Source organism: Phalacrocorax carbo, chromosome 2 (genome assembly GCF_963921805.1).
Source record: "Phalacrocorax carbo chromosome 2, bPhaCar2.1, whole genome shotgun sequence".
NCBI classification, from domain to species: Eukaryota; Metazoa; Chordata; class Aves; order Suliformes; family Phalacrocoracidae; genus Phalacrocorax; species Phalacrocorax carbo.
Genome location: NC_087514.1, coordinates 102,281,953 through 102,302,273, shown reverse-complemented (window position 1 = coordinate 102,302,273; position 20,321 = coordinate 102,281,953). Strand labels below are relative to the sequence as shown.

Here is a 20,321-nt window from a genome sequence, read left to right as displayed (position 1 = left end):
TTTCATTTCAGCTGCTATTTAAATAAAAGAAAACCCTCAGTTTGTTTCAGCTCTTATTTCTTGATTAAATATTTAGTTAGCAGGCATGTAATAATACAATAATAATGCAGTCTATTTAGTATTAATAATTAAGTTACATGTCAGAATAAGATAAATGAGCAGGGTAAAGTTGGTGAAAAAGTTAGGAATGTGCAATAATAGATGTGCTCCATGTTCCTTTTATTTTGACAGTTCTTTAAATTCATTGGGGCAAACAATTTCAAGTAAAATATTATAGATTCTTTGGTTTTTGAAGACTCGTGCTGTGACTAGGATGTGCTTTACACTCAGCCAGCTCAGCCTCCTAACAAGAGCCAAGGCCAAAGTTGTAGTTGGGGGTTTGCCAGTTCCAGTATCTCAGCTGGTCTGAGTTGTGGTATCCCAGGAATAGGATGTGACCTCTTTGATAAGTAAGTTTCAGTCCCTTAAGGCCTTTACAATGTAAAATAAGCTCTCTCAAATAGGATTTAGTAGTTGTTGCAATTTTTAGAGCAAAATGATATATGCAGTTTCTATGAGAAACATTGCATTGTAAGCAGCCTGCCAAGGTGTGTACTGGCAAATTACTGACATTCCAGTGTTGCCCCCTGCAGAGGACATTACAGAAATCCATTCCTCGAATGGGAGAGGGCCTTTTCTGGAAAATAATTCTTCACAGCTTACGCAACGTCTAAGGCTAAGCTTGCAAAATATTTCTCAAATTACTGAAGGTAAAATAGTCTTTCAGTTCTTCTGATTTCTTTCCCAAAGCTGATACAGACAATAAAAGATTAAGGTAATGCTATATGTTGACTATTAGCACTCATCCAATTTTTCCTCTCATCCTTGCATTTCTCTTTTCCTATTTTCTGGCTACTTAGCACTTTTCCTTGTGGTAAAGTAAACCTACACACGTTGAAGCTTTCTGGATCTGATTCTCAGCTAGTGCAACTCAGAAGTGAGCAAAGTAACAGCTGTTTACAACATACCAGTTCTTTCTGCTCTCAGGTTGTTTAGCAATTTAAAAAACCTTTCAAGTTTTATTCTTATTACTTGGTGTCACTCCTTGGTGAAACTGAATGATGTACATGAAAGCATAGATCATTCTGTTCATAGCTAGGATTGCTTTTGAGACATTCCCTTCAGTGCTGAGTTTTAATCCTTTAAAAAATAAGATAATGTACCTGACATTTTGAATTATTTAATGTTTTCCTTTTTCTGGTTTTCTATTAACCCAGTTTTCATTTTCTTTTCCTTAAAATGCTAGGAGTACATATTAAATACGTTAGTAAAGTGATCGTTGTTCTTTAATAAGTTACACATTAATTGCTGGGGTTTACTGAAACTGTGTTAGCATTAGGTCCTGTAAGACCACTGATGCTGGGAAGATATAATTTCTCATTAAAGAAGGATAAGTGGAATTACGAGAACCTGCATTATGTATATGGCAGTTTTTCTTTTCTGTGTTATTAAAAGACATACAAAGCTGCCAAGTCTTACGCAGTTTCACATGTGGCTTTAAAAATAAATATTGAACATCTCTGTCAGGACAGGGATGTAAGTAAGAAATATGAGAGAGGAAACAATGAGCAAGTAGCTTCTCTGGCACAATGAGCAAGTAGCTTTTCTGCTTGCCAGATAGTGCATGGGGATGGGGTACAGCAACCTGATGGGCAGGTGCCTGGTCCATGGGCAACTGGGAGTTCGGGAATACTGGTCCTGCAAGTTGTGTCTTTGCTGTCTCCTTTGTCAGCCTGTATGCTTGCTGTGTTTTGGCTGCCGCTTTTTGGCTTGGCTTCAGGAGGGACAATGGAAGTCCACTGACATCCCTCAGGACAAGCCCTAGGTCATCCCCAGAAGAAGTGACCACAAGAACATCTTTGTTGCATAATACTAGCCAGAGAGGACCCAGCTGGTCTTTGAATGGTTGTGGCCAGGTGGGTGGGTAGAAGGCTTCAAAAGTAAGTGTCACAAAATCTGTGTGATACTTAAGTCAATAGTAATTTATTTGTTTGAAGTTATGTGTTTTTTAAATGCGTTTTTAATTTCACTTTCGTCTTCAGTGACTGAATATGTTTGGTTCAGTTTCTATGGTTACTATTTTCAGGGTGAAAAATACAACTAGAGACTACCAGATATTTGTCCATAACATTTTTGGGAGCCAACAGCTTTTAAGAATTAAAGATAATATTACACCACAAGCGAAGTGAAAGATCAGGAACAAAAACCCACAGCCATGTTTGTATGTACCCCTATATACCTGAAGCACCATAAAATATGTAAGACAGTTCTTAAACTGTGGTACACTGATTTGCTGTTTTTTCCCCTGAGTTCCCCAAAGCAAAACATAAGCTAGCAAAACACAGTGAGATTAATTCAGGAATAGGCTTATTTCTGATTTTTAGATTGCTTGTTTTATTTTCATTGCTGTGATGTCGTCTGCGTGATAGTGAAACATAAATTGCTCTTCGAATCGCTGGCATGCCTGTGAAATGTTTGCACAAACACCAGATCAGGCTACCGGGAGAGGTTGTAGAGTCTGGACACAGCCCCAAGCAACCTGCTGTAGTTGTTCTTGCTCTGCATGGAGCAGTTGGAATAGGGAGTCTCCAAAGATCATGCCTAGCCTCAGCTATTCTGTGATTCCTGGTTCTATAAGCTTCATCTTTTTTCCCTGTGTTTCTTCAAGGTTGTGCCACCCTGTGTATGAACTTAAGAAGCAGGTTTTTGTCTATTTTTCTCTATTAAACTGAAAATTTTTGCACTTTATAAGTCAGGGGTGTTCTGAAGGCAGGCTCTTTATATTCTTCCTAAAAGGTTCATTGTATAGGTGTATGGATCATTTTATATCTCCTTGCATTGTGTTAAAATTTATGAATAACATATGTAGTAGCTCCTGTAGGAGGCTTCTGGAAAGGTAATTAAGATGGCCATTCGGCATCCCTGCATTTAACACTTAAAGGCAAAACTTTATGTTGACTTTTTAATGAAATATGAATATTATTGAGTTTTGGAATAAGCTTCATAGGAAAGAGCTTATTTATTATTGAATGTTTCCTCCTTCCTCATTGTTTTGACCATACTTAAATATAATCACAGACTCGACAATGGAGTAATTGAGATAGCATAGAAAGAATGTGTTGACCGCCATCCCCTCCCCCCAGCCCCTAATGCATTTCTTCTTGGTAAAGTGTACAAACAGAAATTACTGTGGTAAAAATCTACCTGGTATAATAGACATTAACTCGTGGTGTTGTAGGTGCCTGTGTATTGTAGATACACAGTTTCTTGCTATAATGTATTACTGTATTTCCTGCTCCTTCCAGCCTTACCCTACCAGGTACAGCCATGTTCCAACCCTCTGTTCTATACAATATAACCCTCTGTTCTATGCAATACAAGTACAATATTATAGCTTGGTCTGTGTTAGGTGGACAGGTACTGGGTTTTCAGTCACAGGGCCATGAATGCCCTGTTCTTCCCAGATTACTGCATAGTGCCCAGAGCACAGATGGGAGGTGGAACTTGGTGTGCAAGGGTTCAGGAACCCATGGAATAGATCCCTTCCAAGGTATCAGGGGAAAGGCATTAAAGACCGCCTAAGTACAAAGTAGTTTATTTCATTTTAGAAATTATAATAGTATTTAATCTGTTTTATATAAACTGTGATTTAGGTAATTGTTTTGCTCTGTCTTTTTTTATGTAGTGACTGATCATTGTATGACACCCACTGTACTTTATTGGGTTTCATATCTGGAAATTCAACATGATTTAGTGAGTTTAGATTAATGTAGCTTACAATGCTCTTAATATACCTAACTGAATGTTAAGATTTATTATATCAAGCATTTTCATATTTTTCAGACTTTACACTTTAGATGGAAAACTTGTTCAGAATGGGTCAGACTTGGAGAATGGGCAAATTTATGTTGCAGTGGGTAGAGAAAAGTTTAAGAAGTTGCCGTATGGTGATCTGCTGTTTAGCAAATCTACAATAAGAAGGCCACAGGGGTAAGTTCTATAGGTGTGCGATATATTTCTCATGTGCTTGTGTGTGTCATTTTGTTTACAAAATACCAGCAGTAAACTCTACAAAATCATCATTCCAAGAGTGAGGGAGGGAAGGATGGATGGATGGGTTAGTATGGATGCAAAACTTTATTGACAACTTCTGAGAAAGTTGAGATAACAAAAGCAAAAGAGAAAACGGAAATTCAGAAGACTATTTCACCTCATAAACATGCTATTGATAATGTATCCAAAATTAATGTCAGAGAAAGGATTATTTTTTACTTGGCTTAATTTATTTTTTTTCCTGGGATACAAATGTGTACAGCTGGATGAGATTAAGTGCAGCTACACCATCCTAAATCTACTCTTGCTTGGTAATGTTTTGTGGAATACGTACTCCCTTATGAATACTTTATGTTTGAGTCTATTTTTTGTAGGCTGGAATTATCACATAACAGAGTCCTAAACCAGGTTTCTGTAAGGAGAAACTTGGGCTTTTAGTATCTTTGGAAAATATGAAAACTTGGAGCCATTTCACTGAAATAAATAGAAAGAAATGGAAATTTGTCCCACAAATTGGTGTAATCTAGAGAATTTGTCCCATGTTCTGCATATAAACTGGAGCGTAATTCATTTTGGGTCTGTTTTTGGTTTTTTATTTGTTTGTTTGGTTGGTTTTGTTTTTTTTTTTTTTTAGTGAGCAACTGTAGACAATATGAGTAACTTGAAAGTATTTTAGGAAACAGCATTTTCAACAAATTAATTTAAGGACAATGAAAAGCTATGTTGATCAATTGGTGTAAACAGAGTTTTACTGAAATTGCTGGAACTTTTCCGTTAGAGTAGTTGTAAGGATCTTTCACATAGTAATTCATTGAATACTACTCTGTAGATTTTCAATATATATAAAGCATGTGTTGTGGGGAAATGTATTAAATTTGTTTGAATAAGTTAATGATTATGTGTTTACATATAGTCTAGTGAACAGAAATGAGTGATTCTTAGTAAAAATGTGCAATGAAGAAAACAATTAATGCTGTTGCCATAGCTTACGTCGTGTTATCTGACTTGGCTATAGATAGTGACTATGATAGTGACAGTGTACACAGTTCTAAGATATGGCTTATTTCTGCAGTTCCAAAGCCTTTGTACTACCTCCGATTGCGGGATCTCGAAAGTCTAAAGGCAGTGTAAGTATCAAGTGCCATAATAAAGTTTGTTTCTGATTTCACTTAATTCTGGCAGATGGAAAGTCCATGTCCTTTGGGTTTTAATTAAATCTGAAGAGAAAAAATCTGCAGCCACCTGGTGGTATGCTTATTAAAGCTTGATGAATCCGTAGCTATCTGCAGTGTCAATTAGACAAAAGAAATCTGAGAAAATATTATTGCAATAATGGCTGCTTTATTTTTTATAAAACCTTCCATAACAAAGATCAACTGCTGCTTTGAGGTCTTTCCCATAAACCTTGTCAGCTATCTTTGTTTATTTGTTAAATTATTTATTCAAATTATACACCTAAAGGAAAAACACAGAAACTTTTACAAAATGTCTTGCAGTAAATGGCGTTTCTGCATGCTGAGTCTCAGTAAGGCCCTAAACCAGTTTCCTCTCTGATGTGTTTTGCCCTAGCCTAACCATTAAATACAGAGCTTGAGCCTCTACTGCTTTGTATCCCATATAGCTATTTATATGTGTACAAAATGAGTCCGCTGTGGATTTAAAACAATGGCAAAACAGAATGTAAGTATCTGTTTGCATGGATTCTGTACAAGTGCAGTTTGCTGTACAAGTACAAGACAGTGGAGAGTCAGACTCACAGTCTGTCATTATAACTGTGGTAGTTGATCATGTCCATTCACTGTTTACAAAACAAAAAGCCTGGAGCCACTAAACTAAATAAGCAATAAAATACCTGTCTGTGTTCCAGTCTGTTGAAATGCAGAAGGTAAAACCTCAGTAAAGAACATACTTTCAAGTGGTGTTTGTTTTTAGAAATGTGAGTTTTGCAATTCTAGCATTTGTAAATATAACTCATTAACAGGTTTTTTGTTTTTAACTTCTTGCCTGTTCTACCATTACTTAACAGCAAATTATTTGTTTTTTATTCCATTGGGATTGCAATACATACTAATAACAAGTGTCAAAACTTAAGGAGGCAGGAATATGTGCTACTGCTGTTAAATATTTAATGCAATACTTCAACTGATATAAATCATGCAATTGTTTGCTTCAATTTGGTATCTACATTTTTTACTATTATTGCTTGGGAGTAGCAGTCTCCAGTTTGAATTGGAAGAGGCTGAAATATTGTCATGCCCTCACTTCTCTTTATAGAGAAAGAATAAGTGGTAGATTGGTAGATAAATGGTAGATTAGATGGCAAAAGCTAGATGGTATTTAAGTAAGATATTTTAACCAAAACTGTTTTATACTGATTATGTGAAAACTAGAAGACTCATATAAGAATATGAAAATGTATGCAGGATTTTTTAAAGAAATGCAGGATTTTGCTCAGGACTTGTTCTTCTGAAAGATTTTAATTTTATATAGCATTACCTTTTAACTTTAGCAGTGAGGTGAAAAGAATTGTCTATGATCGTTGCAGAATGAAAGGCCTTTCTGGTGGGCAAGTTCTAAACTGGCATGAATTGTTCATGTAGGCACACTAAGTGAAACAATGAAGTCTTCTGTGATTTAGCCAAGTCTGTGATAAGGTGAACAGTTCCAGATACTAATAAGGTTTTCTGCCCTATCTGCTTGAGTGTTTTGTTGTTATATGGAGTGTTTTGACAGAACTGGATTAGGAAGGAACTACGTGTTCTGTTAGACTGGCAAAAGTAGGAGGCTGACAGCCCCTAATTAGAGGCAACAATGAGGGTGTTGAGTTGGTAAGTCTTTACACAGCCTAGAACGATATAAACAGCACCCTAAAAGGCTGCTATGTACAGTTCAGGATTTTACGATGTTGACTGTGAACAGATTTAGACTGAAGAAATTCTCTGCTAGTACACCCAGGATCATACATACATCAAAGCTGTAAAAATAAGAACCAGGTTTCTGGTTCTGTTTCTAAATACACCACAAAGCAAGCAGAGGAGCTGGCTGATGTCCTTGGAGGTGATTCAGAGGTGATGTGTTGGCAGACCCCTTTCTTAGTGTCCACTTGGCAGTCAGTGTTACTGCCACATGAAGACTGTCATCTTCCAGCTTCTTTTGACACTTAGCAGATGAATGTCCATGTCTCATTTACACAGGCTTTCCGCACATATGCATGGATGAGATATAGCTGTGTATCATATGCATGCGTGTATAGATTCACCTAGCCATTCTTTTCATCAAATGAAGCACTATTTCCTTATAATAAATGTGTTATTTTCCTCTAGGAGTTGTTGAGGAGCATGTAATTGGTTGGATCATATAGTAAGTTGATGAGATAGAGTTTTCTGGATAATTTAAAATATTGCTTAACTGTACTGATTGTAAATTAATATGCTGCTTTAACACCTGATACCAATCCTTAGTATTAAAAGGTTGAAATAATATTGAAAATAAAAAAATAGACTTTGTCATTTTTCACCAGTGATAATTATGTACTCTTCTTTTCAGGGCAATGATAGGCAATCTAAATCTACCATTGGATCCAGTGACCTGGGAGAAAACAGTTCCTCACCTCAGCCTCCCAAAGGGAAGGACAAAAAAAGCCAGAATCCAGAGGATTCTGGGTCCAGACGACACTTCTCTATCAACTCTACGAAAGTAAAACAGACAGGAAGAGCAACAGCTTCCACAGGAGTCCTTCAAGACAATGGTCAGTACTGAGATAAACACTATTGTAGCAGAGTAGCTTTTGATCTTCACTTGAAATAGTGGAATAATATGCTTCTATAGTTCTTGAATTGTCCGTTTACTCTGGCTAACTGAATTTACAAAAGTTCTTTCTGCTAGGGAAATGTACCTGTGCATAACTGCTACATTCCTGGCTTCATTTACATACCACAGGAGACTGTATATGATATTTGGTATATCTTGCAAGTTAAACTAATATCATCTTATCTTTATGCTTTTGATAAAAGTATAATAAAAACATTTTGACCATTTTCCCCACTGTTCTGCCCTGCAAAAAAGTGAAGAAAAGGAGTTGGTCTGCTCAAAGGACACCTCGCTCTCCATGAGGATCCCTGGTTAGCTGCCTGATTCTCTGTAACAAAATGACTAGACCCTGGGGGAATAACACAAACATGAACTCCAGTTAGCCGATAGCTGCTGAGACTAATGGTACAGCAGAGCTGCTGGAGGCACTTTCAGATTTTCTCCCCCACTGTGCTGTGGCAGCACTTTAAAAATTTAGTCATAAACATCCTCTTCAAGAAACTGCTTATCTTATGGTGTGATATTCCCCCCTCATTTTTTTTTAATGGTTAGAAGACTGTCCCCTCACTACAGATATTGCTGACATGCTGGGATGGCTATTTTCCCTCGTTAGTAGTAGTTCCAAAAGTCATTAATACTGGCCAATTTATATCTATTAGGAGAAATAAATTATACTTCTCATAGCACTGGACATTTCTTTTCACAGCTGTTTAAGTGTTAATAGTTAAGTGTGCAATAAGAAATCGTGGTCTAAAACTTCAATGTATGTCATACAACAGCGCAGTTTTGTACCTCTGTCTAGAATCATGAGCTGTAAATTTACTTTGAGTCAGGAGCAGGTTTGTGAATTTGAGTTTTAAAAGGTCAATGAAATATAGTCTTCCGTAATAGAATTGTCTTTTCAAGAGTAAGCTTGTTGAATTTCAGGTTTGTTTTAGTCTTGATTCAAATACCATTCTCTCCTTTTGCTGGTAACTGGACATAATTTTAGTCAACTCTTTTTTGGTCAAGTTTTTTTTCTTACTGTAGAATAATGATTATATTAGAATGAAAGTGACTGGAATAATTTGTCGTTCATAACTCATGAAATGACTGATTATATTCTCCTTGAAATCTTCACGGTGCATCCATGCTTTTTACAGATTGAGTAGTGCATGCTAAAAACACATGAGGGAGACACTACCAGACCTGACCTCTCAGAGGGGGCCTTTATGCTTGGCTTGCCGTTTTTAAAGGCTCAGAATCATTATGTAAGTCACAAAGAATGCAGGGAAAGGCTTTTACATTTAGGCAGTTGTCTACACTGGATATCTTCAGTCATTGACATATTTTTTTTTCTTTTTTTTTTCTTTTTTTTTGAAACAGATGCATTGACTTCTGTTGGGAAATGCTGGTACAGAATTCTTTATACAGAGCTCAAAATCCACATGTTCTGATCTAGTCTTCTGTTCAGAGTACTGAACTGCTCTGAACCTCTACTTATGACTAGGCAGATCTCAGTCAGACCTCTTACATTAAGAACAGCCACGCCACATAACTTTTTCTGATAGGTATAGTGCCATTATTGTGATTTTCTATATGCTGTTTTTTCTGGCCTGAGGATTTTTTTAAGTTTCTACAGATGTTTCCTGGACCCCTCTTGCCAAGGTGAGAGATATTTGTTCTTTGCCTTTGTCTGTCTTGCATTAGGTTATCAGAGGTTTCTGTTAGCTTTCTTTCATTTCCCAGTGGAGGGAAGAGTACTAGAAGCACCAATAGCTTCTCTGTGCTTTCAGCAGGCAGTGACTAAGAGATAAATCTTACTTTGGTAGATAGCAGACAAATATAGAGAGAGATTTTCCTCTCTATATTTAGCACTATTGCTGCTCCACCTGCTGACAGAAATGGTTGGAAATCCACTATGTTCATTGAGGAACTGACTGCTTCTCACTTCATCGTTTCCATGCTTTGTGGGTCTTGTGTAACTAAGAGAAGCTATTCAAGGCAGCTGATTCTCTGTTTTGATCTAAAACATATGTTGGGATAAGCTCTCGCTTTCTTCTGTGCTCCTCTATCCTCTGTGTGTGAAGACCTGCTAGCAGAAGTGGGAACAGGTGATTTGATGTGTGTGCTGTTCTGCAAGTCCCAATAGACCTAGCTGGTCATGCACACAGTTGCTGAGGGAGATGAAATCTGTAGGTTGAATTCAAACAGTATGGGATGAGAAATCCAGGGCCATGTAATGGATTTCTGTTGGGGTGCGCTCCCTGCTCTCAGTGGATCTCTGTCAATAAGGAGATGTATACTGAGCCAGCGAAAACTGTTTTCTTTTGCCAAGCACAAAAAACAAACCATCTCATACTCCTTTAAGTCTTTAGGCCAATCACAGTGACAACTGCAGGCTTGCAAACATCTACAGACTTATCTTTCCCCAGTTAAATTCCCCAATATTTGTTCAGACAGATCAAGTGGAAAATATTCCAGGGAGCAGTTTCCTTAAGCTTCTCATCACAAGGCTACTATTCAAAGTGATTTTCAGCCCTGCTTGTAGTTTAACAAGAGATGCATCCTTATTATTACATTATTCCAGTTCTGCTTAAATGTATTTCTTTGCCACATGATTCAAAGTAAATGTTGTATTTATTTATTGTCTTTTTCCCTTCCTGGTTCCATTTTTCTTTCTGGTATTTTGCAGTAACTATGACAAAATTTTTTCTGTTATCAAGAGCAAAAGTGCGATGTCCCATTTTGTGCATTTTGCCTGACAAGCCTTCAATAGCTAGGACAGTATAGCCACTATCCTATATTCACCATTTCAGATGGGAAGCCCTGTGCAGTTGTTCTGAGCCTGTTCTTAGCGGAACTCTTTTTTGCTGTGGCATTTTTTATTTTTAAATAAATGGCTTATCATTGCATGGAAAACATGTGGAGACATGTATCATTCATACATCATACATGTATCATGATATAAGACATATCATTTTCATGACACAACACTGGCGAGAGATCCCACTTGTCCCTGTTTTTTCCCTTTCGTCATTTTGGCTGCAAATTTGTAAGGGAGTGCTCCATGTCCCTTAAAATCCACAGAGGTTTTTTGTTTGTGTTGCATTTTTCCCCTCTCCGCAAAAGGTACAGCTGTGCTTGCTGCAATAGTTTTTGTCATAGTAGCCAAGCAATATATCTGCACCACATTCTGAAATATGTCTGTCTCATCATAAGAGAGGGTAATTCAGCCTCTGTACCCGGTTTATTTTCTGAACTGTCTCAGGTCTAAGAGACTGGTAGAGGTACCCAACCTTTTGACAAGAGCTGATGCTGTTGCCAAAACATCTGAGGTTTCTTTTGACACACTGAGGCAAGTCGTGTGTGTCACCATTTAAAGAGAAACAGAAATGTCTTTCTGGAAGTCGATGGCATTTGAGATGCAGTGTTGCAGAGGAGGCTGAGACAGGACTAAGGAAGAGCGCCAGTAGAGGTTGCTGCTTCTGCTACAGGAAGCAGGCAAGACATTTGTATCGAATGATATGTTATTTCATAATTACCGTGTAAACCCAGCCAAAATGAACACTCTACACTGAGTGCAGTTTCTTTTTGTTTTGTTCTGAAGCATGGTGAATTGGGTAACTTAGCCATATAGTGGTAAAATCTAAAAATTCACAATGTTTAATCCAGTGATAACTGTACACAAGAACGTTTTAATGTGACGTTGTTGTGAATATGGCTCAAAAATATAGGAAACTATTTCATACTGAAATAATTAATATGACCCCCAAAATTAATGTATTTCATGATTAACATTAAGCACTAAAATTTACCTATAACATTGTTAGTGGTACCTAACAGCACACAGTTGCTTTGAAATTGAGTGCTTCAATGTACTTAGTATACATATTTCCCTAGGATGCAATAATGCCTTTCAGAGAGATAGGAAATGTCTAGGTTTGTAGCTAAAATTGTTTAAATTTACCCTTATCTTTGAGAATCTCTGGAGGCAGCATTTCTTTTATATTTTTTTTTAATTATTAGTGTGATGGTAGTTTTATAGCTTTATATTCTTGACCCATATACTAATAGGAGATTGTGTGTTACTCAGATAACAACTTTTCTAGGTTTTATGCATGCAGACAGATATAAATATCTTTTTTCTATTGAATCTTAGGAATGTAAGAGGAGTTAACACATTATGCCATGTTTGGTAACCGAAGTCTATAGCTGTATGTTTGTTTCCATTGTTCTTTCCTGTGTAAATGAACAGCAGGCTTCTTTCTGGAGAGTCAAAAGCACTAGGAAATAAACATGTCCCTGTGGGATGTGAAGGATTCTTAAATTGCTCTTGTATTTTTTTTTTTTGCCCATATTTGCTTGTGAGAGACTGCAGCACCTGCAGGCAAAATCTGGGGGAAGAGGGCAACTCTTGAAAAATCAAAGCAAAGGCCTTTTCACTTAGGTCTGGCTCTTAGGAGCTCTGCTATAGTCAGAACATTCATAGCTTGTAGTGAAAGTAGTTCAATGAGAATGTACTATACTGACCCCAAAGGGTCATCTTCTATGCAGTTGTTGCCTCCCTAGTGTTTTTTCTGGTTGCACCTCAAGGTGGAGTGACCTGAAGCACCAGCAGGCAGGCTGTAGGAGCTGTGAGCTGTTGGTGTGGAGTGCTGAAGCTTCAGTATCCTCCTGCCCAGCTAACCATCTGGGTCAGAGACTGCCCTTGACAGAAACCCAGCTGGACCATAAAAATATAGGGTTGCAGAGGTCAGCATTAGACCGTATTTCTGTCCTTTATTATTTGAAGGGACTGAATGGCTGTGTGATTTGTGATGATGTTAAACTTACTGCTAAAGGCATATTATTTTGACTGATAGCCTGTTTTGCTATCAAGTTTGTTTCTTTATTTCTCATTAACTGAATATTTTTTGCATGTGGGACTGTCTATTGAGTTAAATATAGCACAGGAGCTTGATTAAGTGTTTCCACCAAATTACCTACCTGCAGATGGGAAGTGGAAGTTCTTAGTTCATTGGCATACATTTTTGAACAGGGGTAGGCAGCGGAGTAGTCCCCATGAAAAGCTTTCCCTAGAGAGCCTTATCAGTCAAATCAGCTTTATGAGCCCACCGACTACAGCTCTGTCAGTGGGGGATCTGAGAAACAAAAGCAAAGCCTGAAACATTCTGCCCTTATCAGCATTGGCATTGTTTTTATGGCACATCATAGGATAGTCACCTGGCTCAGTTTTGACCTGTGCAGTCCTTTCTCTACCAGGAAAAAAAGCTCACTGTGGGGAAGTTGCACTACCATGTTTCATTACTAACCACAGAAACAAACCAGTTTGCCTCTTTCAAGCAGACGAGGTTGTGGCTGGCTTCTCCACCTGCTTCTTTTGACATACTAAAGTGACCTTTAGCATACCAATAAGGCAGGAAAGAAATGTTAGAAATATGGAAACACTGAAAATATTCTCATACCCAGATGACCTAACATGTCTTTATCCTACAGCTTGTTTTTCATGGCTCAGTAGGCTGCTTGGGTTTGACCTGCCTGCCCATCTCTTGTTCCCATGGAGTACATCTGAATGTACTTACCTCCTTCTTGAGATAAGAACAGAAAGTGTAAGGATCATCATTTGCAGTGTACTTTGGAAAACGTGTTCTGGTACATCATCCGAAGTACCAGATTCACCAGGCAGCCCGTCTGGTGCTATTTCCAACTTTCTGTATGTCAAGCAACAGTGTTGTCAGTGTTCTTGTCTAAGTGTTCCCAAGCATAGCTGTTACTGAACTTGGATTTCAGTCTGCTGTTATAAACTTAATTTCTGCACTTTGCAGAAATCAGTATCTTGAATGGGTGGGTCTTCGAGCAAAGCCATAAGCTAAGCCCACTTCTTGTACCTGTGTCCTGCAGTGGTCATGCTCCTGCTGCAAGGAAAGCTTTCTCACCCAAGCCAGACTGTCTTTGACAACCTTTGTTCTGATTAACCCAATGGAAAGCTCCTAGAGGAGATGATGATCTTCAGAAGTTCCCAACTCCACTTCTACTTGTCTTTATCTGTAGCAGACATCTTGTAGGGAGGCACTGCTGTCTGCTATGCTTTCCATACTGTTGAGGTGGTGCATTAGGGAGAGGCTTCTTGCTGATGACTGAACCAGTCATCCTTCAGCAGCTTTTTAGTTTATATTGTAGGGTGCTGTGACACTTTCATATATGTGGCATTGCCAATTGCTCATTTGTGAAGCAGAAGCTGTTAATAGTGTATGGGTACATTTTTTTATCTCTTTTTTTTTTTTAAAGGAATTTCCTAGTGAATAATCATTTTTGGAGCCTTTCAGATTCTCTTATTATTGTAGGTTTAATTAAGACTGAGGGGGTTAATAGGTGAAAGCATCTAACTTCTTTCTAAGGAAATAAGCCTATTTCTAAGGAAATAATTATTTTTTTTTCCTCATGGCTAGAATTGTTTGTATCAATATAGCAAACATAAATAATAACAAAGTGCTAAATAAAAGGGTGCTCGGTGGGGTTGCAAAATTTACTCATGAAGAATTCATTGTATATTCATAGTTTCTAGAAAAAAGTTGAAGTTTCTATGCAGAAAGCTAAGTAACCATCTAGATGACGCAATACCAAGTTAACGTTGGTAAAGCGAAAGCAATGCAGAAGAGTAGGTAAATGGTGAAATGAAATACTTTACAGGGTGCTACTTTAGTGATAAAGGTTTAGAAAAACATTGAAGAAGACAGTTTTGTGCAAATCTCTTCTGACACTACAGCAGAGGTCATTAAAAAGTCAGTAAGATGTGATATGTAGAGATGATGAATAGTGGATATCACATGGTATATAAAACCAATGGTTTGAGCTCATCTGTGATTCTTTGAAATCACGTCTCAGGAAGGGGCACTGTAGATTTAGGAAAGCCTCACGGAAAGAAAAAAAAAAGGTTAGGGATCTGAAAAAATACACATGAAGCAAAAGAACCTGGGATTTTTTATTGCATCAGAAGGGAAGAAGTCTTTTTATTTAAAAATACTATGTGGATAAGAATAATACCCAGCATTATGATAGATATTCCTAACAAACTGTGGATGTGATGTAAAAATTCACATATCAATTTCTTAACCAGTTGCTGATTAGGAGTATTTCAAATCAAAGCATAGATTAGCCATTGTCTGGCTACTGTTAGGCATTTGTTTTCTGTAATTCCCCCAACCCTGATCCCCGCAAGCATCCTGTGTTGGCGTTGTCAGATGTAGGGTACTGGTGTGGATGAACCACAGATCTGATCTGGTACAACAGTTTCTACAGTGCTACATTCTGTTTCTCAGAAAAATCGGACCTTTCTTTTAAATAGTCATCAGTGGAGGCATAAAACTGGCTAGAAACACATGGTGGTTAGAGCATTCAGTGACAGTTTGCAGAAATGCACAGACGGGAATGAATTGTCTTTTCTTCCTTTCCCCTCCATCCTTCTAGCTCTCTGAAATGAGGCTTTTAGTGTCTACCATAAAACAACTTTCTGTTTCCATATGAATGCAGTGGTACTTTGGTTTCCCACAGAAAGATTTTCTTAATGCCCTTTCAGATCTCTGATGTTGTTTTATCCTTACAGCAGCTTATAAGTGTTCTTATGATGGGTAAAATCATAGGAAATTAAGGTATTTTGGCAATAAATTAGGAAGACTGACATTAAGTGTACCGTGCATTTAGTAATGAAGAATATTGGTAAATCAATAGGCTTTCTAAGGCAGAGTAGAGATATGAAGTAGAAGATATTATTTTTTTTTTTTTTTCTTACCCCCTTGATTTCTTTCAGGTCAATTATTTTAATAGTGCTAGTCTCTATAATTTTTGCTGCCAGGGTCTAAATATGCTGCTGTCTGAATATATTAAGGAATATAAGTTTTATAATTTTTGGTTAATCTGGGCACAAATGTGAATATATTTATTTACCTCATAAGACACTTAGCTCTCTAAATTTCCAAATAAGTTGAGTCAATTTCTTCTGCAAGTGTATCTAAAGAGGTGGATGATACTGTGATGTGAGTCAGTGCATCAAGACCTCAGTTCCTCTGTCTCACATTTTTGGCTTGTGTTTTGAATTAATCCCTGAGTCCCACAGCATGGCTTTCGTCTGTTAACTCATGGCCTAGATAAAGGATTTGTAACCATCATCAGGTTTGAATTTTGAGATCTTAGTGGTGAAGGGTGCTCCATATGAAAGGCTGTTGCAAGAAGAGATGTGGGGTTCTGCAGGAGATGGCATGGAGTCTGAAGTCAAGATGAACCACTATCAAAATAGCCAAATTTCAGAATGTGCTTAAGCATTTATTTATATATTTTTTTCACCAAGTTGCTCTAACATGCATGCTTAACCTTTTTAAGCATACAGTCTAGGTTTCATTTCTTTTACTGAGACTCTGGCACCTGTTTGCTTAAAAGTAAGAGAGTGTTCATGAAGGGACCAAGTCTGTCAGTCACATATGCACTTAACTGTGTCTTTGTTAGACTCACTCATGTGCTTAAATTCAAGCATGGGCATGTGAATTTGGAAGCTTAAGGCTTTACACATATTTACTCTTTGAAGAAGGGGCTATTATCCTAAACCTAAAATATATAAATCACCACACAAATCACTGGGAAAACATAGGAATTTGTTCAGTGCTATTATTTAATATTTAATAACAGTTTTCACACACATGGTGTTCTCAGCAGCATCATTAAACAATGTGGGTAAACTAGTTCATATTTCATGACACAATTTATAGTCTCTGTGGCAGGAGTAGAACTAAAAGCTAATGATAAAATCTCAAAGTAGTATATAATTCCTAACTGTATGAATTATTAGTCCATTCTGGACAAAAAATATTATTCAGCATATATGTGATCATATGAGTGTATCTGCAGTACTATATTAAGTGAAATAATCTATTAATGTCAGTGATATTGATAAAAGGGATTTTAAAAATAATATGTAAACCAAGCCTTATAAAAGCCTGTCATCTCTACAATGGTCGAGTGTAAACATATACCCATTACACCTTTGTGGTTTACCTTCTTCATTTATGAAGTAACAATGTTGTTAAGGATGATGCTGTCCATCGTAAACTGCACAGTTTAAAATATAAAATGTACACACAGCTTGGATGAAACATCTGCAGAAAAATATGAATATCCTGTCTTTACAATGAAGTGAAGTGAGTGTTCCATTAGTTCACTAGGAGGCTTACTGCATTTTTTTTCTTTTTATAGGAGTATTTTTAAAGGACGTATGCTTAAAACCCTGGCATTTAAAGAGTTCCTAGCTAACATTTGAAGACTCTCAAGCTGAATCAGACTTAATAGAGAGGATCAGATTAGTGCAGAGCCAGGATCCTGCTTTTTGTGGAACAAAAAACCCCGTATAATGTGCACTAGTAATTAGCAGTGCTTGTAGCATACTTCTATAACCAAAGTGAGGAATGCAGCCAAGCAGGTAGAGGTCGATTTACTCCTTAACAGGACTATCAGTTTTGCTGCACTTGGAAAATACTATCAGGTGACCTCAAGCTTTGACAGATGCATTTCATACCTGCAATTTTCTCCTGTTCCTAGTACTATTATGGAAGAAGGCTTTATGTGTCTGTGAAACTTTGTTTCTGTTTGTTTTAATTTATCCTGTGACACCCATAGCACCTGGGGTGAGCTTGCCCTAACAACTTTCACTGTTTATCAGTCTGGCCTCCCTGCACACTCTCCACCTCCTTTGCTTTGCTCCCTTCTTCTCCCCCTCCCACCCTTCCCCACCTTTGACTGTTCTTCCCTCTGCTCTTTGCACTACTCTCTTTTCCAGTTATACTCTGATGCTTTTACTTGGGTCCACACAGCACTGCATTCATTTTATCTTTGTCTGTTTTCTTTCCATGCCATTTGTTGGTCTTTCTTCAAGTAATCCTTTCTGTCTGGCACTGATTCACCAGGGTCTGGAGGTCTGTGTTCAAGTCCCATTTCTGTCTTAGCCTTCCTGTTCAACTTTGGGCAATTGCTTGGATACATTCTGCAGCCAGTGAAGCACCTACATGAAGAGAAACGTGTGTAATGGGTGGCAGTTCAGCCCTCCTAAGTAGTTCCCACCACCTTTCTGAAACTTCCTCCATGTGGCTAAAGGGTATCTCAGAGAGCAGCTGTGGAAATGCTTGGTTTGCTAAGGCTCTTGTGCAGTCGCTGCATAAGGTCAGAGGTGGTGAATGGGAAGACACAAGCTCTTCTAGTTTCCCTCTCCATTGGTTATCACACGCCTTTTCCTTCAGTCAGTTTGGAGTGGAGAGGATGTGCCATTCTCGGCTGACGGTTTTTCTCCTCCTTTTGTACTCAGCGTCGTGTAGCTTTGCAACAGGTGGTGACACGTGCTGTGGTTTTGAAGAGTAGACTTGTCAAGAGGCTGCATCAGCTGTGTAACGGCCATCTCTATAAAGTAACTTCATAGCTTGAGAAGTTTTCTTTAGACTTTATTCAAGTAGTAATTCATAACTTTGTAGCTCTCTTTTGGAGTGATTTATAGCTCCAAGTCATTATGTAAGTGTAAAACATAACTTTTTTCTGACTAATACAAAAATATTATTTTGAATGTATCCATTAAATATACATCCTGATGATCTTTAAGAAGTTCTTGTGTGTATTTCTGATGGTTGATTTATGGGCTATGACTTTTTAAAGTGAAAGTATTTTTCTGAGCAATTTCAGTGTACTTTGTATTAAGATAATGGAAGTGTGATGAGAACTCAACAGAGCAAAGAATATTAATTTTTTTTGCATTTTAAGTATTCATTACAAGTTAATGTGAATGTGCTACAACTGTAGAACAAGAACCTTAATTCAATTAAAAGAAAAGAAAACCAACAGGCAAACCCTGCACAAATTTTGTTTAAAAACTAAAGAATCATTGTTCAGTTTTAAAAAAAAGCTTCACAGAATCACAGAATGGTAGGGGTTGGAAGGGAGCTCTGGAGATCATCTCGTCCAACCCTCTGCTTGAGCAGGGACATCCAGAGCAGGGGGCACAGGGGTTTGAACGTCTCCCGGGAAGGAGACTTCACAGCCTCTCTGGGCAGCCTGTGCCACTGCTCTGTCACCCTCACAGGAAAGAAGTTTTTTCTGATGTTTAGGTGGAACTCCCTGTGTTCCAACATGCACCCATTGCCCCTTCTCCTGTTGTTGTGCACCACTGAAGAGTCCAGTCCCATCCTCCTGACACCCACCCTTTAGATATTTATAAGTATTGATGAGATTCCCCCCCTCAGTCTTCTCCCGGCTGAACAAACCGAGGTCTTTCAGCCTGTCCTCATTTGTTGAAGTTAATGTTTAAAATACTAAGCCTCTGGGTTTCAGAATACAAATAAGTGACCATGGCTTACACTGACACTCAGATGTGCTATGTGCATATTTGTACTTATCCTGTGCTTATTTGCTTTATTTCCATGCATGCTGAGGACCCATCATGCTCCCCTTTGGGCAGTTGGGACAGTATGTTTCTAATGGTGCTGCTGTTCTTCACCTGTTGTTTTCAGTACTTCTTCATATACGGAAGACCTGCATTAACATCCAGTCCAACTTCAAAGGGTGGAGTATAGGCTGTTGTTCTGTGTATTAGTGCAAGCTCTTCCCCTTCTCCTAATGTGTACGTTTTTAGTACTCTGAAATGTCTCCCTGTCTCTAGGATCTTTCCCTCACCCTGTCCTGGTTTGTCCCCTTGTCTCTGGGTGAGATGGACTCCTGCAGCAGTTGTATGACTAGTGATACTGAAGTGGATGATAAAAGGGCTTTCAAAGCTGGTAATGGGGCTGGTTTATTCTATATTAAGGCCCTTCTGTTTCGCCTGGAGATGACTGTGTGAGATGCAGCTTCCCTCTTAGGCAGCAGCTAGTACCATATAGTCGATTACCTGTAGTATTTCAGGTAGATTTGAGTAATGGAAAGGCACATTGCAGCTTTCTTCCCAGTTTCCTGTGCCTTTTGAAGATGCCTCAAATGTATGTTTGAGGAACAGAAATTGAGAGAGAAGTGTGCAAGTGGTGCTTTTGTTCTCTACCTGCCCTTGCCCACAAATGTAAGCTGTAAGTTCTGCCCTCGTGGGGTGAAGAGCAAAAGTAAGAGCAGGCATGAGCACACCAGACTTCTCAGCACATCCATTGTCCTTCTGCATTACTGGCTGTTAGCCAAAGTGCTGCTCAGGCTAATAGCATTCAAACTGCATAGCAAGAACTAAAAGAGGATGGCTTGCAAAGACTCCAGCTGTAGTCTAGTTGGCCTCACCTTTGCCTTGTCCATTCAGAAGGCATGAACAGAAGTTCAGAAAAGGCTGTTTATTTGGAGAGACCGTTTCAGTCTGTTTCCCCATGACAACAAGAAAGATGCCGTAAATCCTAAAGGTTTCTTGGTAGTGGTGCGCTTTCAGATCCCAGCTCTGC

General features: G+C 38.2%; 1 protein-coding gene across 1 annotated transcript in view; it reads left to right on the top strand.

Moving 5' to 3' along the window:
* The window catches only part of DCDC2 (doublecortin domain containing 2), a 73,608-nt gene that overhangs the window by 26,241 nt on the left and 27,046 nt on the right, over window positions 1–20,321 (top strand). The window contains exons 5-7 of the mRNA XM_064443708.1: window positions 3,883–4,029; window positions 5,165–5,219; window positions 7,639–7,840. Of these exons, the coding sequence (XP_064299778.1) occupies window positions 3,883–4,029; window positions 5,165–5,219; window positions 7,639–7,840 (404 nt within the window). The remainder of the gene's footprint in view (window positions 1–3,882; window positions 4,030–5,164; window positions 5,220–7,638; window positions 7,841–20,321) is intronic.